Source organism: Eschrichtius robustus, chromosome 1 (assembly GCF_028021215.1).
Source record: "Eschrichtius robustus isolate mEscRob2 chromosome 1, mEscRob2.pri, whole genome shotgun sequence".
Lineage (NCBI taxonomy): Eukaryota > Metazoa > Chordata > Mammalia > Artiodactyla > Eschrichtiidae > Eschrichtius > Eschrichtius robustus.
The window spans coordinates 91,645,662-91,669,230 of record NC_090824.1 but is presented as its reverse complement, the minus strand read 5'-3'; the positions used below and the strand labels follow the sequence as shown (position 1 = coordinate 91,669,230).

At 45.2% G+C, this 23,569-nt stretch overlaps 1 protein-coding gene and 1 pseudogene across 1 annotated transcript; both read left to right on the top strand.

Annotated features, from left to right (window-relative positions):
• The first annotated feature begins 5,696 nt into the window (after window positions 1-5,696).
• Window positions 5,697-7,413, top strand: LOC137761794 (transmembrane emp24 domain-containing protein 5 pseudogene; annotated as a pseudogene).
• Window positions 7,414-15,304: 7,891 nt separating this feature from the next.
• PATL2 (PAT1 homolog 2) lies at window positions 15,305-23,369 on the top strand. The gene is made up of 15 exons (XM_068538678.1): window positions 15,305-15,367; window positions 15,661-15,796; window positions 16,355-16,584; window positions 17,198-17,278; window positions 17,743-17,885; window positions 18,395-18,466; window positions 18,696-18,837; window positions 20,115-20,235; window positions 20,339-20,436; window positions 20,650-20,703; window positions 20,804-20,931; window positions 21,071-21,230; window positions 21,743-21,883; window positions 22,555-22,652; window positions 23,216-23,369. Exons 1-15 carry the CDS (start codon window positions 15,305-15,307, stop codon window positions 23,367-23,369), a joined length of 1,821 nt encoding a protein of 606 aa, XP_068394779.1.
• Window positions 23,370-23,569: the final 200 nt, after the last annotated feature.

The window sequence follows — 23,569 nt, the reverse complement described above, 5'->3', positions numbered from 1 at the left end:
GATGGATGGATGGAAGGATGGATGGATGAACCTACGAATGAAGGAACGAACATGCGAGGGAATACGTGAGTAAACTTTAGGATGTAGGAATTACCCCGTTACATTTTAATGGATAGGAAAACAAAGGCTAAGTGTTAGGTTTCAGACGGGCCTGATTCATTTGTCATTCGTGCTTCAGACACTTGGAAGATAGAGGACTGGACAATTTTAGTGAGAATTTGGCTTGCATCTGCTGTGGGCCCAGCCAAAGAAGTTAGGCCTACTGACTCTAAGACCGTGTCAGTGTTAGACTCCTTAAGGAAACCTCCACTCCAGAGATACCATAAGAAGATGCTGACATCACCTGGTGGCTGAGTCCAGGGATCTTTTCTGAGTGGAACACTCAGAAGAGGGAGTGAACCATGGGGGCGGGGAGGGGCAGAGATCTTGGAAATCACCCTAGTTTGCAGTTGAAGGGAGTTGGGTGGTGCTTCCCCAAAGAGCACAACAAATGTCATCTGGATTTCTTTTACATGTTTTTAGACGTTTCAACTATCCCTACTGTGGTGGTTGTGTCTAAACTAGAAAAAGTAGGATACTCTCCGCAGACCTAATGAAAGGAGATAATGCACAGAGAGAGCCCCAGGGAGCACAGAGGGAGTGTTCAGTAATGATTAAGAAGTGTACTATGATTACTGATGCTAGTTACCGATTTTTTCTACCAGCTCTCTATAACTCTCTCGAAATGAAAGAATAATTGTTAGTCATAAAGTGATGAGTAAAGACACTCCTGCCCCTCCCTTTTGTTTGTTTGTTTGTTGTTAACTCATTTAAGGGTCTTAACGCCTGGAATGTCAGTGTTGAATTCTTTTCTAGTGCCTTGGGAGTATAGGAAGAGACAGGGCTAGTGGTCACCTCTATATTCCTTGTTTACCACATCACAGACAAATACTGGAGTATTAAAAATTCTTAAAAGATAGAATCTGATCTATTCACTTGGAAAACCAGTTTTAAAAACACTTTTTTAAAAAAACAGTGAAGACAGAGAAAATTATATGTTTTCAGTTTGTTTTTTTTAAAAAGGAGACCACTGCCTAGGAGGGCAGACTTCTGGAAATGTACAAACATGGCCTTTTAACAGTGTTATCTTCCATTAGTGGAATGAAAGATGGAATTTTTTATTTTTTTGGCCTAATGACTTTTCTAAAAATATTTTTTACAATAAATGTTATTCATAATAGTAAATATTTTCTGAATGTGGAAGAACTGGGACTTCATACACTCTTGCTGGGAATGGAAAATGGTACAACTACTTTGGAAACCAGTTTCACAGTTTTTAAAAAAGTTAAACATATGCTGGCCATATGACCCAACCACTCCACTCTAGGTATTTACCCAAGAGAAAATGAAAGTGTATTTTCATGATGAGGACTTGTACAAAACTGTTCAAAGCAGCTTTATTGGTAACAGCCAGAAATTGGAAACAATCCAAACTTCCATCAACAGGCATACAATGGAATACTATCAGCAATAAACAAGGCATGAACTATTGGTACACAGATTAATGGATGAAATAATGAGGCTGAAGGAAAAAAGCAAGACAATAAAGAGTACGTGCTGTATGATTCTTTCTATTTAAAACTCTAGAAAAAGCAGACTAATCTATGTAACAGAAGCAGATGGTTGGTTTCCAGAGGGTGGAGGGAGCATCAGGAGGCTAAGGACACTTGATCCATTATCTTGAGTATGATGATGGTTTCTCAAGTGTGTACATGTAGTAGAACTTATTAAAGTGTATACTTTAAGTGTAATTTATCATACGTCAATTATACCTCAGTAAAGCTCCTTTTAAAAAGAAATAACCTAATAAGACTCCGCGCTTCCAGTGCAGTGGGCATGGGTTCAATCCCTGGGCAGGGAAGTTCTACAGGCCGCGTGGTGCGGCCAAAAACAAAAAAAACCAAAAAAACCTAAAAGCACAGGTACCTGTATCTTTATTAGGCCAAGGAAGAATGAAGTCCTTGAACAGAAAGAAAAAGAACGATATTGAAGTGGGGAGAATATAGGAATAGGTTAAAGCTCAAATGAGTTGGGTTGCACCTCAGTGGATCTCAGTCAGCACTTTTCTGAGGTGAACTCATCAAACAGCCAGGAAATCCAGGCCCCCTGGAAGGAGAGGAACAAGCACATGTAGGACATTTGTGCCTGGGCTCTTTCAAATGTTATGTCACTAATCAAAGTGTGGTACATGCATCACAACATCAGCAACACCTAGGAGCTCTTAGAAATGGAGACAGTCGGGCCCATCCTAGCCTGCATTTTAACAACATCCCAGGTGATTCGTATACACATTAAAGTTTGTGAAGCCGCTGACCCAAACTACACAACAATCCAGAAGGTAGGTCTTACTTTCTTTTACAGATAAAGAGACAGTTTCGGAGAATTAAGATGCTTGTCCACGTTAGCTCTGAGCTATGATTCCAGTGCTGGTCCATGTGATTCGAAAGGCCTTATAACGTCCACTTGACCACCACTTCTGAGAAGGGGTTCACGGGAAACGGTTCATTGGGTGGCTTGGATCAGGGCAAGGATTAAAAGCATATGAGAAGGTGCAGAGAAGCAGGAACAAGTAAGACAATGTATGGTAGTTTTTATTTAACTCACATTTGTTTTTGTCTGCCCACAAAAATAATATATGCATATGATAGAAAACTGGAACAATCAAAAAACTATAGGGAATTCCCTGATTGTCCAATGGTTAGAACTCTGAGCTTCCACTACAGGGGCCCCGGGGTTTGATCCCTGGTTGGGGAACTAAGATCCCACAAGCTGCGCAGCGTGACCAAAATAAATTTTTTTAAAAACTAAAAATAAATTAAAAATAAGAAAAACTATAAAGAGGAAAATTAAAACCACAGTGACCCTCCAACCCAGAGAGAACTATCGTTAAATGGTTTAATTTAATGAGTCTGAAGGTGGTTGCCTGCTCAGAAGTCCATCCTGAAAGCATGTCTCTATGTGTATAACTGAGTCACTTTGCTGTGCAGCAGAGATTGGCACAGTGCTGTAAATCAACTACAATTAGAAAAATAGAATTAACAAAAAAGTCAATCCTGGTTAGATCTGTTTTGGAGCTGGCAATCCTCAGTCTTCTATGTTAAATTCCACTGAATACAGCCAATGTCAGTTGAGTGCAGGCTTTGTGGCAAATGGAAATACTGTAAGGATAAATCAGAAGATGCCAGACTGCCAACCAGGAGAATCCAATCTAGAGTTCAAATCAGCCCAATAATTAATTTATTAGCAGCCACCTAAGGTGTTCATGCCGACTGAATTCTCAGATTTGTGCTGTTACATAACAGGCAACAGACCCAAAGCAAATGGGACACAGAGGGGAGCTGTTTTGTTTCCTGATAGTTACGAAGTCAGACGCCATACAAAGGAGGGGAAAAACGTCACAAGATCCCAGGAAGTCAAATACTGTTTTCACTAATTGAGAGAGAGTATGTGGGAAGCCTAAAGTTGAGACAGGTGAAGTATCTCGTTGGTGAGGAATCTCTGCCTCACAGGCTTGCGTGTAACCACCACGCTCTTCCAATTGCCAGGGTGATTTTATTGGGAAAACTGCACAGACTTGGTATAAAATAAATCAAGCAGTACAGAACTATAAACAGTAGTAACCACAGTGTTTCAAGCACTTTTTATTTTTAATTACAATTCTGATACATGAATGTATGTCTGTTGCAAAAATACAAAAATGTCTACTGAGTGAAAGTGAAAGTTGCCCTCCTGTGTCTCTTCCCATCTCACTGTCCTCTCCTCTGGAAACATTGTTAAGCTTTGGTGCCTGTCCCTTCGTGGATATATATTGTATATAGTTTGGAAGGTGAGGAATTTTAAAATTATAACTACAGAGACTGCTATTATTATGTGTTAAGAACTCAGTGCCCACTAAAAGCATAAAGGGAGTTAGAGGTAGCATCGGTCCTCAGCTTGGATGGAGAGAGGGTTAGGGAAATGCTGAAGCCAAGACCCCCTGACACTGTGGGGACAACAGGACAATCCCAGGAGCCAAGGATTGGGCACCGTCCCTGGGGAATGCTACGCCCAGTGACTAAGTTACTGGCACAGCCTCCTTTCATGGGTGTTTTCCTCTCATAGGTCCTTGGGTCTGCATCTCAGAACCTACTTAAAACTGCAGAATTCCTGCTTGGACTTTCTATCCTGCCTTGGATTCTATTCAGCACTATTAAAAATGAAGACTCTCCTTCAAATGCCCTTTTTCCCTTTTGGCAAATTCCTGTAAGCCTCACCTTCTCACTTTCCACATTGCTTGGCTGACGCTTGCCTCTGGCCAATTACAGTGTGTGGTCTTTTCTGGCTGTCCCCTGCTATGTTGAACCTGCGTCAGATCCTTTCCTCTCTACTCTCTGGTGTCTTGGACCTTTCTAAACTCTTCTCCTAAAAGAGGACTGTGAAGAAACCGGTGCCTTGAGGGTTGAGTGGGTGAGGTGGGCTCCACCATCTCCCCGAAGAAGCCAGTCTATGAACGGTGGGGTGCGGCTCAGAGAGAATTCATTCAGCATTTATTGGGGGCAAGGGAGATTCCACAAAATTTGGATCATTCTATAAATACTTACTGAACTTGCTTATTTCCATTTCATAATATATCATCGATACTATCCATGTCGTTATGTACAGAGCTGCCTACTTATCATTAACAATATTATACTTTTTTCCTTACCATACCTTGTGGTAGGGAGACTAATGCCTCCCCCCCTCCCCCCAAAAGAAGATGTTCATAGCCTAATTCCTGGAGCCTGTGAATATGTTACCTTACATGGCATAAAGGGCTTTGCAGGTGTGATTAAGGTTAGGGACCTTGAGATGGGGAGATTATCAGAAATGATTGGGGTCAGCCCAGTATAACCACATAGGACTTAACAGCAGAGAACTTTGGGGCTTCCCTATATATGCATATGATAGAAAACTGGAACAATCAAAAAACTATAGGGAATTCCCTGATGGTCCAGTGGTTAGGACTCTGAGCTTCCACTGCAGGGGGCACCAGTTTGATCCATGGTCGGGGAACTAGGATCCTGCATGCCTCGCTGAGTGGCAAAAAAAAAAAACCGCAGAGAACTTTCCTGACTCTGGTCAGAGGGAGATGTGACTACAGAAGTATGATCAGAGAGATGCAGCATGCTGGTTTTGCAAATGAAGAAAGGACCATGAGTCAAGGAATGTAGGCAACTTCTAGAAGGTGGGAAAGGTAAGGACATGGAATCTCCCATAGTCTGCAGAAAGGAAAGCAGCCCTGCCTTAATGTTAAGCCCAGGAGACTTGTGTTGGACCTCTGACTTACAGAACTGTAGGATGATAGTGTTGTTTTAAGCCATGAGGTTTGTGGTAATGTATAACAGCAGCATGAAAAAAAAGAAACAAACCCCATTCGTACTGCTCCAGAATCATACAGTTTTGGGCCTTGGTTGCCAGGAGCCTAGCTCAGTGTAAATATTTGCCTCTTCAATGTTTTCTTTACCTGTCGGTTAACCAGATCTGGCCACACAGCGCATTTTGGGTACTCTCGTGTGAGGGAGGGCTATCATCAGCTCAACAGCTGAGGGGGGAGGAGTTTTGCTGTAGCCTGGCTTGGTCAGGAGCCTTGGTCCTCCCCCTCCTACCACTGCCCCAACTGAGCTGGGTCATCCCCAGTGATGTGGGCCCAGCTGGCCCTTCCATTTCTGGACTATTTCTCCGACAGCATGCACCCAGTGGGCCAAACCACTCCTGCTCTACCTGCCGTTGCCAGTGCTGAACAGGGAAGGAGAGTAAGAAGAGGAGCCCTCTAGTCCCCAGGACAAAGGTGCCCCAAAGCTTTGGCTTCTTTCTCTTAGCCTGGCCCCAACCTATCCATCAGGCCTCAGTGTTCACAGCAATCATTCAGGTTCTACAAACCTTTACTGTCACCTTGCTAGGTGCTGGGCACTGGGCTCATCTGGGGAAATTATTTTCTCAAGGAGGAAATGTTTAAGATGTTTTATATGTTTACTTGTTATTTGTTTTTCTCCTGTGAATTTCCTGTTCATAGTCTGTCAGCCAAAGTCCCTGATCACTAGGGACAGACACTGCCTGATGTAGCAGAAAAGGAGTTTATTTAAAGAACATTGTGGGACTTCCCTGGTGGCGCAGTGGTTAAGAATCCGCCTGCCAATGCAAGGAACAGGGGTTCGAGTCCTGGTCCGGGAAGATCCCACATGCCGTGGAGCAACTAAGGCCGTGTGCCACAACTACTGAGCCTGCACTCTAGAGCCCACGAACCACAACTCCTGAACCTGCATGTCCCAACTACTGAAGCCCGTGCTCTGCAACAAGAGAAGCTACCTCAATGAAAAGCCCGCACACAGCAACAAAGAGTAGCCCCTGCTCCATGCAACTAGAGAAAGCCTGCGGGCTGCAATGAAGACCCCATACAGCCAAAAATAAATAAATTAATTAATTTTAAAAAATAAAAAAATAAAGAATATTGCTAAGCAAAATGTTATCAACTGCTAAGTAAAGGATACACAGAAGTTAATTTTATTATCCTCTCAACTCTTTGTAGGACTGAAAATTTTCAAAATAAAACACTAGGAGGAAGAGGGTACTGAGGACACAGAGGCCCACAAGTGTTCAGAAAGTGATTGCAGCCCAGCCTGGATCTCTCCCGTTCTCCGACCATGCTCCCAGCTCTGAGGACGATTGACACCGCTATCTGGAGGTTCTCTGCCAACTTGAATGAGTCCACCTCTTCCAACAGGATGGGTGACAAGAGCCAGCCTGCTCCTGAGCTAGCCTCAGCTCTTTTGTACAGTGACTTTCACCTCAGTGGAGATCAACTACCACGTTTCAGATAAAGCAGGAAAAGATATTGATTTTCATCATGCCTCTCCAGGAATGAAAACCTCAGTTTTTGAACAGAGAAAATCAAGTAGAGTACACATGGTGGACACTAAGGTTGGTGACTATACATTCAGCACCATTTCTGAAAGGTGACTTCCTCTGAATTAATCCTGGATAATATGGGGGAACAGGACCAAGCACAGGAGGAAATATATTATAGGCACAGATGAATTGGATATGAAACCAAAAGACATCCTGGAACCATCTTCAGCATCAAATCAGGGTTAGGCAAATGTAGTCATATCCACATTCTGCTTAGAGCATTTAAAGCTCATGATCAAAATTTACAAGGAAGCAACTTTGATAGAGTTGAGTTCTGATCCATGAACAATTTAATGGTCATGGTAGTAGTGTCAGCCATTCAGGTTTTACGCTAATCCATCTTTTTGAAAGTAAGCAGAAAAGTTGAACTTAGTACTCCCAACTATTTAACATGAAAAAAAAAAGATGCTGAAAAATGCAATAAACTGTCACTGTCACTGTCATTAATAGTCTCTTCCAACTTGTTTTCAGGCAGTCTTACGTGTAAAACAAATATAATTTAAATGTGAAAGGAAAATCTTCACTTTTGTCTATGTAATCTTATTTATTCAATTGTAATTCATTCAATTTTGTGTAACAGAAATATTTTAGAGCTTAGGTATAATTCAATGAAACCCTAAACTGCACTTTCCTAGGGTGAAAAAAATTTCCAAATATTATAGGTGATTTAAATGAATGAACCTTGAGACTTCCCTGGTGACACAGTGGATAAGTCTCCACGCTCCCAATGCAGGGGGCCTGGGTTCGATCCCTAGTCAGGGAACTAGATCCCACATGCATGCTGCAACTAAGAGTTTGCATGCCGCAACTAAGGAGCCCACCTGCTGCAATTAAGACCGAGCGCAACCAAATAAATAAATATTAAAAAAAATAAAATGAATGAACATTGAAATGAAGAAAGTAAAATTTTTAATAAATAAACAAACAAACAAACAAACATTGAGACTAAATGCAGCACCAAACAGTCTCTTTTTAAAAGTTTCTCTTAACCAGGAGTTTCTTTATAAATGTGACAATTACAGATTAATCACAGAAATTGAATTACCTGATTATAGATTGAATATAGATTTGGAAAACAAAGTCTCAGCTTTTCTCTGTCTACATATGCACCTGTCCTATAATGTAAATAGAAGCATAGTTTTGGGAAACAATATCATTTTTGAGATTTTTATAACCAAATATTGTAATTCAACATAAAATATCGGTTAAAAAATAGTAGTTTTATATCCTTAGCCTATATTCCTCAAAGGTCATGGCTTTGGACTAAATATCTGTGTCCCCCCCCAAATTCATATGTTGAAATCCTATCCCCCAAGGTGATGGTATTAGGAGGAAGGGGCCTCTGGGAGGTGGTTATGTCATGAGGCTGGAGCCCTCATGAATCGGATCAGTACTCTTATAAAAGAAACCCCAGAGAGTTCCCTTGCCCGTCCCTCTTACCATGTGTGGATACGGTGAGAAGGCACCATCTGTGAACCAGAAAGTGGGTTCTCACCAGACACCAAATCTGCTGGCACCTTGATTTTGAACTACTAGCCTCCCAGAACTGTGAGAAATAAGTTTCTGTTGTTTATAAGCTACCCAGTCTCTGGTATTTGGTTATAGTGGCTCAAATGGATTAAGACACATTTCAATAATTAATTAAAAATACAGTCATATTTATTTAAATTAGGACGAATTTTCCTTTTGAAGAAGTGAGAACATGGTAAAAGATTTCTCAGTTTCCACAGGATGCAATGTTCTGTTACAAGATATTCAGCACATAATTAAGGATAAGACTTTAAAAGTAAATGTGAGAGAAAATAGCTATCTTATTTTTATATTATCCATCAACAGTGTTATGTTAATTTTGACATGGGTGCTGATAGGATAATATTGATTACCAGCAGTTGTGAAGGAAATATGGATAAAAGGATCTGGGTCTAACATAAATATCTCTTTTTCTGAGTCCTCAAAATTCAGAAACATTACAGAGAATCTTCATCTAAAAGTTCTTTTAAATAATTTTTAAAGGTAAGTATAAGATTACCAGATCAAAATAAAGTTCTTTTGACTTTGTTTATGGCTCTTTGTTTATGGCTTTATTTTTTGACACTCAGAAGCTGGACATTTTTATGTAGGCAAATTTATCAGTCACCCTTCATGGCTTATGGTTTGGGGTCATGGTTAGAAGAGCCTTCTCTACTCACTCCACATTTTAAAAAAAAATGTTTACACTATTTTCTTTGTATATTTTTGAGGTTTAATTTTTTTTTAATATGTAAAACTTTGCTCCATAAGAATTTACTTTGGCATAAATATGTCTTCAGTAAGGAAGGCTAACAGTCAAATCTGTATGTCTTTTCTTTTATGATTTCTGGCTTAGGTATCATGAGGTTTGTTTTCATAGAATTACATTTCTTGGGAGCAATGTGGACAGTGGGCCAGAGTAGGACACATCCAGGGGACAGGCAAGAAACCCCATCTGAAGAAGTCTTTGCAGGGAAGGACCATTATTTTTCATTTAAGTTCAGCTCATTTAACATTTACTGAGAACCTACTCTGTTGTAGATATTGTGTTAAGTGCTGGAGGCACAAAGATGGAGAAGACACATCTCTGTTCTCAAATGGGAGTGGCAAATACAGAAGCAGAATTACAACTCAGTGTGGTAGGTACAATGAAGAAAAAACTGTAAGGGCCAAAGAGCGCACATAAGGGCACCTCATCCAACCTGGAAGGGAGGAGGGTGTCTGAGAAGGCTTCCTGGAGGAGATAAGGCCTGAGCTGAGTTGTTCTCCATTTGAATATTTAGAATATTAGTATAAGACAATTCAATCAAGCGTCTGAAATCGCTTTCCAATTAAAATAACTCTTCCTTCACAAATTCATTTTGCTGATGTGACATAGTGAACAGCATATTACCTGCTAAGATATACAGGTAGCTTCTTTAATAACAATTAAATATAACTCCCAGACCAAGGGTGAGGGGTCCCCAGGGTAGGGAGAGACATCCTGGTGCAGAGTGATAATTAGAGAGGGCTCCATTGGAGTCCCACTCTTCCCACACAACTAAAAGCAGTTCACTATTTCTGAAACACAAACTCGAGATCAGGGAACTTGAAAACAGGAGGCTGGAGAGGCAGTCAGGGTGCAACTGTAGAGAGTCTAATGCCTTATGTAAAGGACGGGAGATGAAAACCACTGAGATGCTTTAAGTTGGGAGGTGTCAGATCTGTCAAAAGGACTTGGAAATCATCAGAGTGTGGCTGGTAGGAAAATGTGAGTAGATGAGGTTGCCCAGAGATACCAAGTTACAGAGGCCTTAACCTTTAGAGGGATTCTTGATCTCTTTGAGAATGTGATGAAAGGTCTGGACTGTCTCTCCAGAAAAATGCACATGTTAAAAATCACACAAACATCTATACAATTTCAGGGGACCCTCTGATTAAGAATATTTGACACAGAGGGGAAAGGGAAGAGGCTTGAGGAAGAGGATATTTGAAGGATGGGAAGAAAATGAGCAGAGCAGGAAAGGGGCCAATGAGAGGTGACCCAAGAAGTCAAGAACCAGGAGACTGAAGTGTCAGAAAGCTGTGGGAGAATAGAGATGTAAAGAGGACAGTGTCACATGCTGTAGAGACTTCCGCTGAGGTAAGGACTGAAACACGTCTTTTGCACTTAGTTAAGAAATCACTGGTGATTCAGAATAGTATTGAGAATAGTTTCTGAGGAGTGATGGGTAATGATAGTTCCAGGTTTATTTTTTTTAACCCGAGAAGTGTTTAGGGGTGGCATATGGGTAGAAATGAGGGTAGGGGACTTGTCTTGATGGTGTGTTTGCAGAGTACTAACATAAAGTTGAAAAATTGTGAATTGTCCATAGAGAGGGTTGAGGGGCGTGTGGGATTAAGTTCATCCATCCCCTAGGGCCCCCAATATGATGGAGTCAGAAGCCAGAGAGCAGTGGCTGAAGGAATGATGTGAGCTGAGGAAATGGAGAAGCTTGGTTTGTTGAATAGGAGCCCGATAAGGGGCAGTTAACATAAGAAACAAAAACAAGAATGTAACTTTGTTTCTATGAATGAACACGTCCTGATATTTCTGTGCTTTCCTATAAGAAGAATGAAGGAGGGCTTCCCTGGTGGTGCAGTGGTCAAGAATCCACCTGCCAAAGCAGGGGACATGGGTTCGAGCCCTGGTCCAGGAAGATCCCACATGCCGCAGAGCAACTAAACCCGTGCACCACAGCTACTGAGCCTGCGCTCTAGAGCCCGCGAGCCACAACTACTGAGCCCACGTGCCACAACTACTGAAGCCCGCGCGCCTAGAGCCCGTGCTTCGCAACAAAAGAAGCAACAGAGATGAGAAGCCCACGCACCGCAACGAAGAGTAGCCCTCGCCCGCCGCAACTGGAGAAAGCTCGCGCGCTGCAACGAAGACCCAACGCAGCGCAGCCAAAAATAATAAACAAATAAAATAAATAAATAAAAATAAAACTTAAAAAAAAAAGAAGAAGAAGAATGAAGGCAGATGGAGAGGCTGAATACACAGAGGAGAGAAGCAGGCCTGCAGTGTCTGGAGTGCACAGAATCCCAGAAGAGAGGCTGGACTTAGAAAGGAGGAGGGACACCCCACCAGGCAGAATGAGGTGAGGAGGCCTGTGGTGCGTATACATTTCCTTCAAGTATAAATTTAAGTAGATCAGCCCAAATGGCCTCTATTTTCTCATTAACACAAGGGGCGAGGTTGACTGCTGAGAGTCAAGAGATGAGATTGTGTAGGGGCCCTGAGGCCAATGGTTTTGTTTTAGAATCCCTGATGATTGACAGATGGGAGAGGAAGCTGAACAAGAACAAGGAAAGAATGGCTCAGCAAGCTGGTGATGGAGATGGTGTCAGTCAGGGTCCTGACAGGAAGCAAACAGCACATTCAAGTGGGGTAACTGAGGAGAGTTTGGGGAAGGGAATATTTACCAAGCTGTGAGCACGGTTAAGGGAAATGCATAAAGAATAGTGAAGCCCCCAGGGCCTAGCAAGAGTGGAGAGCCTTTACCACACTGAGGCCTCACGAGGCAAGAGGAGAGAGAGGATCCCAGATCTCAAAGAGAAGGGATATTGTTTAGGAGAGGGCTGCCACACTGGAGCCCACTGGATGCAGATGTTGAAGTTATCTGCCAGCCAGGCAGCTTTCTCTGTCTCCAGGTTCTGGTAACCACTCCATTCTCTTGCCTAAAGTGGTTACTACCAACTGTTACTAGTCCCAGGGGACTGTACTATTCCTTATGATTGCACTATATTCTTTCTATACATTTATAAATATCCTTTTATTAAAATTCTATATCTTAATAAATTTAATTTTATTAAAATTATCCAATTTCAGTGTCCTATTTTTCCCTGCAGAAACCCTGACTTATGTGTGATGTTTTGAAAAGACTAATAAAATATGTAGACTCTGGAAAGAAGAAAAAAGGAGGGGATAATATATAAATAATGTTAGAAGTTAAAAGGGGGACAAAGTACAGGTATAGCATGGATTTGAAAGATACTCTTATACTATGAACGACTTTATGCCAATAAATTTGAAAACTTACAAGGAATGGACAAACTCCTAGAAGATATATAATTGAACAAGACAGCTTCAAGAAGAAATTGAAAACCAGAATGGACTGACAACCATTAAAGGAACTGAAATAACGGATTAAAAATCTCCCCATAAAAGTGGAGGGCTTCCCTGGTGGCGCAGTGGTTGAGAGTCTGCCTGCCAATGCAGGGGACACGGGTTCGAGCCCTGGTCTGGGAAGATCCCACATGCCGCGGAGCAACTGGGCCCGTGAGCCATAATTACTGAGCCTGCGCGTCTGGAGCCTGTGCTCCGCAGCAAGAGAGGCCACGATAGTGAGAGGCCCACGCACTGCGATGAAGAGTGGCCCCCACTTACCGCAACTAGAGAAAGCCCTCACACAGAAACGAAGACCCAACACAACCATAAATAAATAAATTTAAAAAAAAAATGCAAACCTTAAAAAAAAAAAAAAAGTGGAGCAGTCCTTAGGTGTTTTATTCAGCAAATGTAAACATTTCCTTTTTTTAATATTTATTTAGTTAGTTAGTTGCGTGGGATCTTAGTTGTGGCAAACGGGCTCAGTTGCGGCTCGCTGGCTCCTTAATTGTGGCATGCAGTCTCCTTAGTTTTAGCATGTGAACTCTCAGTTGCGGCATGCATGTGGGATCTAGTTCCCTGACCAGGGATTGAACCCAGGCCCCCTGCATTGGGAGCACAGAGTCTTACCCACTGTGCCACCAGGGAAGTCCCAACCTTTGTAATGTATCTTTTTTTTAAATTGAACTATAGTTGATTTATAATGTTGTGTTAATTTCTTCTGAACAGCAAAGTGATTCAGTTCTCTATGTATATATATATATACACACACACACATTTTTTATATTCTTTTCCATTATGGTTTATCACAGGATACTGCATATAGTTCCCTGTGCTATACAGTTCTAATATATGTTTTGTCTGATCCAAAAGTCCTGTTAAGCTGTCTGTACTTCTTATTCTATTATGGGAAGTTCTAAGAGTCCATGGCTAGCATTACCTCATTCACTGCCTATGCCTCAAGGCTAGCACAGGCTTGGCTTAAACTTAGCACAAACTATGGCAGAAAGCTAGAAAATCTAAAGGATCAGTAGACATATAAGACTTCAAAAGGGGAGGGGACTTTTACAAAAGGCTCTAGGTCCCAAGTGAAACTTCAGACAGCCAAGAGAGGGCTGTAATCTTGCAGACTACCCCTAGTCCACCTGCTCTGGTACTAGTTGGTACAAGGAAGTACCTTCAAAATGAAGTTCTGCATACAGCAAGTGAATCTCCCCCAACACCTGGTCTCTATAACAACCTGATAAATCACTTCTGGAACCCTGAAAGTCACCATTTGGCCCTTTTAAAAAAAATTAATTTATTAATTTATTTTTATTTTTGGCTGTGTTGGGTCTTCTTTGCTGCGCGCAGGCTTTCTCTAGTTGTGGCGAGCGGGGGCTACTCTACTTTGTGGTGCCGCAGGCTTCTCACTGCGGTGGCTTCTCTTGTTGCAGAGCACGGGCTCTAGGCACGCAGGCTTCAGTAGCTGTAGCACACGGGCACAGTAGTTGTGGCTCGCAGGCTCTAAAGCGCAGGCTCAGTAGTTGTGGCGCACAGGCTTAGTTGCTCCGTGGCATGTGGGATCTTCCCAGACCAGAGCTCGAACCCGTGTCTCCTGCATTGACAGACAGATTCTTAACCACTGTGCCACCAGGGAAGCCCACCATTTGGCCCTTTTGATAATAATACCAGGGTAAATGATTAGGGAGTTATTGAGAGAAGCAGCTGAATAGCATTACCAAAAAGGCCTGAACCCAATTAGATATTTGAAAATAATTTCAATAACTTTCAAGCTATTTAAATTTTTCCCCTCACCCATATGGCTCTACCTACAGCAAAACTTTTGAAAAGAATATTTTTCTTTAGAGGCACCAAGAATCATGGCCCTATAACCATGACAATAGGGCCCTAACTTGCATTTTTAATGTAGAGAATTAGCTTCATTTTTAGTTTTATTCAGAAGTTCTGTAAAGCCTGTGTGCTTTAGCTGAACACAGGATGTGGGCACAGAACCCAGAATCGCTGAGGGGCTAGATGAGGCGCAGATGGGTCTCAGGTTTTGCTACCAGCCGTCCTGAGGTGCTTGTTTGTGTTGTTGTTTCCTTTTCTTTTTAGTCCTGAGCTTCTGAACCAGTTTTCATTTACAGCAGCCAAGAAGATGTGGGATTATCTGTGTAACTCATGCAAAAGTGTTTTTACCTCGAAGATCTGGCTTCTATATTCACAGGAGTCCCTCGTCAGTAGGAATGCTTAGTAGACTCAAGCTCAAGCGGACTCAAGGACACGGTGAAGGGCAAGCATCACCAGGTGGACCTTAGGGATCCACAAGCACCCTGCCCTGAAGCACTGAGAATTTGGCTGCTCAGTAATTGCCTCAAGATCCACCCAGGGATTTCCTATCCAATTTAATGGAGCAAAGCTTAGGGATTGAAGAGAACAGAACCTCACAAAATTCCTATTAAGGGTGTGGAAAACAGGGATCCTCTTTTTAAATATCTGCTCCCAAATAGCGATCCCAATAAACTGTACTCACAACCATGGATGGATAAAAATGCACTTTAATTCTCTTGCCCTTTCAAGGGTTTTCTTTCTCATGAGTTTGTGTTCTGACATTTCTACCAGGATGCAGTGGTTGGGGATGCTGGCCCTTTAACAGGGGAGCAGGGGAGGGGCTGGGAATCTTAAAGCCAGGGGCCAAGAGCCTGCCTGGCCCAGGCCGCCATGGCTAAGCTAAGCAGGACGGACAGCCACAGTCCTGGGGTGGGTGTCGCCACCCAGGCAGCTGTGAGCCCCCTCCCTGTGCACAGACCGAGGCTGGTGGTGACTGTGAAGAAGTGCTTCCCCTCCAATTCCTAGCCCTGCTCCTCCTTTCTGTCCCTTTGCAGGACAGCTCCCTAGAGCTGGGCTAGTGAGTTCAGAGGGTGGAGGTTTAGGGCAGTCTGAGAGCCCAGGGTCCTGCTCCTTGAGATCTGGGTCAAAACTTTTCTGACAACCTTGCTGGGGGGGAGACCTTGGCTGTTTGGGTGCCACGCTATCCTTACCCAGGACAGGGTCTCTGGGTCTCTTTCTTTTCCCAGGTTTACCTTCCAGAGGCTGACAGTGCTCTCTCACCAGAGGAAACAGCCATGGAGCAAGTCTGCCAGCCCGAAGAGATGAAACGCCTTCAAGGTAGTATCACCAAGTGGTCTGTGGTATCTGATAAAAGGCCCGGGAGTGCGGCAGTTTGATGGCCTGGTTTAGGGGATAGACATGGGTTTGGATGTCCAGAATTGCTGGGAGTGATTCCCAGCGACGTCATGATGGTGACTGAGATAACTTTTATGGGCCCTGTATTTATCTCACCTTCAGAGAAAAATGATCAATACCGGCCTTGTGTGGTTGTTGTGAGAATTAAATGAACAGATAGATATAAAATCCCTGGCACACTGGGGTTAAATTGTTATGAGTCAGGGCAGCTGGAACTTGGTTGATTAAAGAGGCACAGAAAGGGCTGTCAGAGGGGGTGAGCAGGTGGAGAAGCCTGTGCTGGGACTAATGAGGCAATGGAAGAGGGGATGAAGAAACTGAAAGTGATTGGCACCTACCAGGTTCTGTTTGCTCTAATGGGGATGGTTAGGGGCGCCCTGGGGTAGTGAGGCTGAGTTGAACTCATAGAACAAGAGAAGATGTTTGAAGATGGTGCTGGAGATGGCTTGTGAACAGAAGTGCTACAGAGAAGCATCCTTTCTAGACCAGGCCCTTCACAGCTGAACCCGTCTACTTCCTCCTCAGGCACCCACTTTAACCAAAGCCCAGGCAAGTCCTATGACCCCTTGGCTCTTAAGGAAGTGCTGGTGTGTGCCTCCCAGTTGGAGGAAGAGGAACAAAATGAGGAAGAGAGGGAGGAGGAGGTGGACCCAGATTTAGCCCCTGACCTGGAGGAGGAGGAGGAGCAGGAAGAGGAGGAGGAAGAGAATGATCTCGGGGATCCAGCTGTCCTCAGCGCTGTCCGTAACATCCAGGTACCAGAGCAGGAAGACATGGGGGAGGGTTGTCCTGAACTGTCTGCATCTCACAGGCTGTTGCTACACATCTCTCTCCTCTTCTTCACCCCTTTCTAGGTGGGCTAACACTTTCTATTTCAGGCTTGAACCCCAGTAAAGACTCTCTCCTTCCTTCCCTCCTTCTGTCTCCTACTTAGTTTCTGATGCTGCCCTCACCTGAATCCAGGTCCTAGCAGGGCTGTGCATCACCTAGAGATGCTGGCCCTGCTCCTGGTGGTGAAAGTGAGTCATCTTTGACCCTGGGCCCCTGTGTCTTCCCAGTCCATCCCTGGTCTTTATTCCCTTGGATTCCCCCAGCAGGTGGAGAGACACAAAGGAGTCCCATGTAGAAATGAAGTTACTCAGACCCTGCTTCAGCTTAACTCCTAAGATGCCAGTCTGGCTTCCCTTCAGTGGAAGGAGAGGGGTCCTGATTGTATTGACTTTCAAATTGAGGGAGGGCCAGGCTGCCACTGTCCTGGGTATTGGAAATGGTTGGTCCTGCTGCTCCCCTCCCCCCATTAACACAGGTGAATGCAGATGATGTCATAGGGGCTCATTCCAGCCTGTGGTTTCCTCCCTCTCATTCCAGAAAAGTCTTCTCAGCTCCCCTGGAATCAAGGCCCCTGGTGTGCTGGGGATGTCGCCTGCTTCCTTGCACTTTCTGTGGCAGGTGAGTCACTCCAGTCTCCATCCTGTGAGAAATAGGCTGGGTGTTGAGAAGCAGCATGCCGCCTGTCCCTTATTTCCGTTATGTTCACTGTGCCCTTGACCTTGCTCTGGAGGGCTTCAGAGGTGTCCGAAAAGAGAGAAGCATGGCCCCAGTGGCTAAAGACAAGATCTGAGTGAATGCTCAGAGAGGAAAGGGCAGGGAGTTGACTCACAGTGGGGAAAGCACAGGCCTCCACATTGTCAGGGACCGTGGAGTTGCTCCCTAGGAGGTGACAAACCTGTTGGAAACAAGAACGGGCTCTACAGTCTGGTGTCCTCACAACTGGCTCGAGGGGCCCCAAGATGAGTGAGGTTCTTGAAGGAAAAGGCAGGTGAGACCATAGAGGCAGAAAGGCAATCAACAGCAAAAGCAGGATTCTGTTAGTGGAGATGCCCTTCTCCCAGACCCTGAAATTCCTCTCCCAGACTCTGGACTACCTGGCACCACTTCCTTTCCGGCCTGCCTTTCCCAGCACCAGCACTGCAGCCCCGCACTTCGGACCTCGACTGCCCTCTCCAGACTCATCTGTCCTCTGCAGCCCGTCGACCTCATGGCCCCTTAGGCTCAGGTACTGGTTCAGAGTGCCCAGGGTCCCAGGGTCCAGGACAGGCTGAGCTCTTCTCCAGAAGTCTCAGGACGTAGTGGCTGAGGAGGCATGGCTGCCCCTCTACCAGCTGCCACAGAAAATACTTAGAGAAACTCACGAAGAGAAGGATGTGGTAGAGTGCAATTCCTTCCCCTCACAGGTAAGGAAATGGAGGCCCAGGGACTATCTGAGGTCAGCCACCACAGCAGAACTGAGAGTAGGACTCAGAAGTCCTGACAACCAGGCCAAATGGTTTTATATTGTGTCAGGATTTCCTGCAGCCAAGTTTCAGGGAAAAGCATATCCTGGAGGGGAGGTAAGCCCTGCTGAGCTAGGATAGTGATGCTTCATGTGGATGACGCTTGGGCAGGGTCATAAGCAGGTAGGGTCCCTTAGATGTCTGGCTGAGGTTCCCAGAGGCTAAAGGAATGGGGGCAGGGGGCTGAGAGCTTGCTCCCACCCAGCCCAAGTTTCTTTCTACGTCTTCCCAGTCATCTGACCCAGCTCCACCCTCAGCACCAGCGGATCTTGAAGCAACAGCAGCAGCATGGTCGACCACCAAGGTAAAACCGAGAGGAGAAGCAAGATTAAGGGGAGCCCCCTGCATGCTGGGGTTTCCCTTGTGACAGAGCACCTCCCCCAAAGCCCCACCAGTTAAGCCTCTCACACCCTGGCCCACCTCTGCACTCTGCTGTCCTCCCCCAACATCCCGCTCCGAGCTCTCCACTCCTTGGGGGAGTTCTCTGTGGCAGGGGTGGGTAGGTCTAAAGGGACACTCCTCCTGGCTTGAAGTCCCCCAGCCAAGAAGCCTTGGTCTCAGCAGCCAGACCCCTATGCTAACCTCATGACCCGAAAAGAGAAGGACTGGGTGGTAAAAGTGCAGATGGTTCAGCTGCAGAGTGAGAACCCCCGCCTGGATGACTATTACTACCAGGTGAGCCCCAGGGGCTCTGCCCCGCCTCTGACCTTGGTGTCAAATGGGCCTGACCCCGTGGGTCCTCTGAGATTCTCCCTTCCCCTCACAGTGGCCACGTCCCTTCAGGTGGGAGGAACGATTGCTAAAGGATGGGGGTCATATTTCTACACTTGACATCCAAACTCTCCTTCCCCTTCTCCTAAATTTCAGCCACATGGGATTAGTTATGATTCCCCAAACACACTCTGAGGTTTCTGTCTCCGTCCTTTGCCGAGAATTTCTCCTATCCAGTCGGCAAATGAGGACTCTCTCATCTTTGTACACTTTGGTTTCTCTCAGAAATGACTTGTTATAAACATTCATCTACTTACTTTTTACTTTTTAAGATCTAAAACACAGGGAACTTTTATAAGTCATGGGATTCAATTTCTTGAACAAATGCTGGCAGACTTTTGAACTCCTTTCTGTCTGCTTCCTGTCTGCCCTTTGTCCATGAGTTTTGGGTTGTCTAAATTGTATTTCAATTTCTCTTCAACCTCCATGAGACCCCTACCGAGATTTCCACCTTTATGTCCTTCCTATTGACATTACTTTCTTCCTTTCTTCCCACCAGCTTCAAAACCCTCTGCCTTCTGCCAGGATTCCTTGAATGTGATCATCTTCCACTCTTGACTTTTAGACATTGCTCCTCAATGAAGGAGCTGTATTTAAATCCTTGTTTGTCTCTCAGTCAGTGGCTTTATTTTAGTTCTGGATTTCACAGTCTTCCTTAAGATATTAGAGCTGCTGTACAAATCCTCACAAGCGTAGGACTGGCCTAGAGGCCAACTGAAGTAGTGTTCTCTCTGTACTTCAAGCTGCTGATTGGTCTTCGTACCATCAGATAACTCTGATTTTGGAGATCACAGGTAGGATCACCAAATTAAAATGGGGAGGGGGAAGGATAGCGGTGTCCCATGTGTAACCTGGAATAAAGATTGCAGGAAGGTTGCAGACCCTGGGACACATTTGTTTCCTGGCTCTCTGCTTTGCTCTCTGCCTTGCTCTCTGCCTTTCCATCAGATCTGGTGGTGGTACTAGCTCTTCAAGTCCTTAGGATGGGGACCCTAAAACAGCTGGCATGAGGCTTAGGGTGCTTTAAGATGCATTATAGTGGATACTATAAGGCCCTAAGGTGCCAGGAGCATTTCTGGAATGAATGCTGTAGGCAAGGGTATATTAAGAGGTTGCATTGCAGAGCCCTAATTCTAAGTTCAGCCAATGAGTATACATTTGACTAATCCATGGACTCTCAGGAATATTATCAGAAACTAGAGAAGAAGCAGGCAGATGAAGAGCTGCTTGGGCGAAGGAGCAGGTTTGAGTCCTTCAAGCTGGTCACGCCTTACATTCAGAAGGCGGAGGCTTATGAGTCAGGTAGGACCGGGGCTGACCTGCTGGGTTGGGGTGGACATCCGGGTTGACACAGGTGGAAAGCAGAGGGGCACGTGCCTGCAGACAGGAACCTCCTTCCATGCAGTGGTTCGCATCGAGGGTTCCCTGGGCCAGGTAGCTGTATCAACGTGTTTTAGCCCTCGCCGAGCTATTGATGCTGTGCCCCATGGAACTCAAGAGCAGGTAGGAGCGTTATCTTCCTACAGCCTTTTTCTCTCCCCTGTTTTGGAGAAAGGTCTGTGGAACACTCATGCTTGAGTTCAGGTTGGGACCTAAGAGTGAGGAACAAGAGTGATCGGGCTTTGTGGTCTAGCCTTTCTGGATCACGTTCTAGCTCACCTAGGCTTGGGCTGCTGCTGTGGAGGTGTGGCTGACAGCCAGGGACTCTTTCTCTAGGAGGCTGGAGCTGCAAGCAGTCAGAGGCTTCAGGTGTTGTACCGGATTGAGAAGGTGAGACATCAGCCTTAGCAGTGAATTCCTTACCTCCCTTGAGAACAGGATATACTCACATTGACCCCTTCTTCCTCTCTCCCCACCCTCACATTCCCAGCTGTTCCTTCAGTTACTAGAGATAGAGGAGGGCCAGAAGGACGGGCCCGCACAGCCCTGTGAGCAGCAGAGCAGCCAGCTTGAGAAGCTCTTCCAGGCCTTAAAGACCCAGGAACAGAATAATCTGGAGTGAGTGTGGGAGGGTCACACCTCAGCCTAGGAAGGGACGGCTCAGCGAAGACAGTGGCTTAGCTTCTGCCTCTCCTTTCTGGCCTGTGGCCCTTTGCTCTATGCACATCCCTGCAATGCTCTCCTATGTCACCTGTAGGGAGGCAGCGGATGGCTTCCTGCAGGTGCTCTCCGTGAGGAAGGGAAAAGCCCTAGTGGCCCGGCTGCTCCCCTTCCTGCCCCGAGATCGAACTGTCAGCCTTCTTCTGGCCATCACCCGCCATCTGCCCCTCCTTGTCAAGAGGGATGTGGCTGATCAGGTACTGTGGCACTGAGTGGAGGAGAGGACTGTTTTGTGGATGGGTTAGGAGTGTCTATTCCTCCTCCTCTTCCCCTTCCTCCTCCTCCTCCTTCCGATCCCCACCCCCAGAGAAGCCAGAGAAGGTGCTGGGCAGTGAGGAGTGTGGACCCTGCCACCCTCAGGTGAGGGGGTTTCAGAACAAACTACCACAGGAACAGCTGATCATCTTCAGGCAAATGAAGAGAGGAAAACCCACAGGTCTATGGTTACACAGGTGTGAATGTGCTCTGGAGGTTGAGAAGCTCAGGACTCCCTGATAAGTGGTGAACCCCATAGCTACTTTGCTTAGGGAAGGCATCCTAGACAAGTGGGTATTGAAGGACCAGTGTTAGGGATGGAGACACCTGAATGGTGATAGGCCTGGTAGGTCTGACCTGACCAGAAGGGGCCAGAGGCAGGTGAGCAAGGAAAGAGACCGGAGGTGAAGTTGTCGAGGAGTCAGAGAGAGGCCCTTACCTGACCTTCTTGCAGGCCCTGCAAACGTTATTCGAACCTCTGGGCAAATGTATCAGCCACTTGACCTTCCATGAACTCCTCCAAGGACTTCAGGGACTCATGCTGCAACCACCTGGCTCCTCAGAGCGGCCAGTCACTGTGGTGCTGCAGCATCAGGTAACACGCGTGGGAGGCTTTTGTCTTTCCACAGGTGGCTCCAGGTGCTATCTGGAATAGACCCAGGGTGGGGCTGCTTTTTTAACAAGCTCCCTGATGGTGGTGCTGCTATCACCTCTAGATCAGAAGTCACCAAACATTTTTGATAGTGAATCCATTTTACCAAAAAAATGCTGAACTATACCACCTGTGTGTGTTTATAAATCATGTACGTGGAACACTATACTTACCTTAGGTACATAATAAATACAAGATGAGACTCTACTAGATGTGAAAGATCTCATATCTTCTAATATCCTAGTGGATTATCTTGTGAACCCCTCTGAAGATCTTTGCCTAAAGCAATGCCTCTTAAAATGGGCTCCACAGCCTACCCGTGTCAGATTCCTGGGTCCGTTCATGATCCGCAGTCTCTGATTCGGGGGGGCGGAGCCCACAAGTGTGCATTTAATCAGCTCCCCAGAGCAATCTTTTGGAATATTCAGAGCAGTGGTTTCCTTGGAAAGGGCTCAGAGTTCTTGGCCAGCCAGTATAAAACTTGATGGGTTTATGGGTGTTGGACTCCATTTGTACCTGTGAACTTGCCCTTTTAGTTGGGAAATAGCAGAGCCAGGGAAGCACTGAATGCCTAGGGTAAACTCTTTTTACTCTGGATACTTTATCACTTGCAGTTTGGAATATCTTTGCTCTATGCCCTGCTAAGTCATGGGGAGCAGCTGATATCCCTGGATTCTTCCCTAGAGGAACCCAACAGTGACCACACAGCTTGGTAAGATCATAAAAGCCTTGTAAATACTATTTCAGTACCCATGGGATGTATAGGCTGAGCCAGATGAGATGTTTCCTGAGTGGTTTATTCAAGCACCAGGGAGGAGGTTGGACAGAGAAACAGAGTTGTAGCTGTTCTGCCCTTTTTTTTTTCTATAATGCCCTAGAGCGTTGTCCCCCATGGAAGGCAGTGTAAGATAGACTCTAAACCTTGTCCCTTTAATTACTCACAGACCTAGGTGTGAATTCTGCTTCTGTCACTTATCAGGAACATAACATTGGGGCACACTATTTTACTTTCCTTAGCCTGTTTCCTCATCTGTAAACTAGGGCTCTAAGGATAAAGGGTACTAACCAGTTAGAGATCTAAAGATTAAATGAGATGGAAGATGTGTAAAGCACTAAATGTTGCCTGGCACATACCAAACGTGCAAATGTTCTCTCTTAGTTGCTGGAGGTACAGAGGGTGATAGTGGTGGTAGAAAGATAATAAGAAACCTGGGCCCTGAGCCTATTTCCTTCATGCATACAAAGATGCTGATGTATTACTTCTCTGCCCTCCAGGACAGACATGGTAGTTCTCACTGCCTGGGAGATAGCTCAAATGCCCACAGCCTCTCTGGCAGAACCCCTGGCCTTCCCCAGCAACCTTCTTCCTCTGTTCTGTCACCATGTGGACAAACAACTGGTACAGCAGCTGGAGGCTAGGATGGAGTAAGTGACTGTGGAAACAAGGTCATAGTCCCCTGTTCAAGCCCAGACTAGGTTCTGTCACTTCTTTACTACTTTTAAACCAAGAGTATGGAGGATAACTTGCTTTTAGAAGTATTTCTAGACATTGGTACTTACTGAGTAACCAGTCTGCTCCAAGTTAGGGTCGTGGGGCCTATTTCTTCAGCCAAACCTTTCCATTTATTC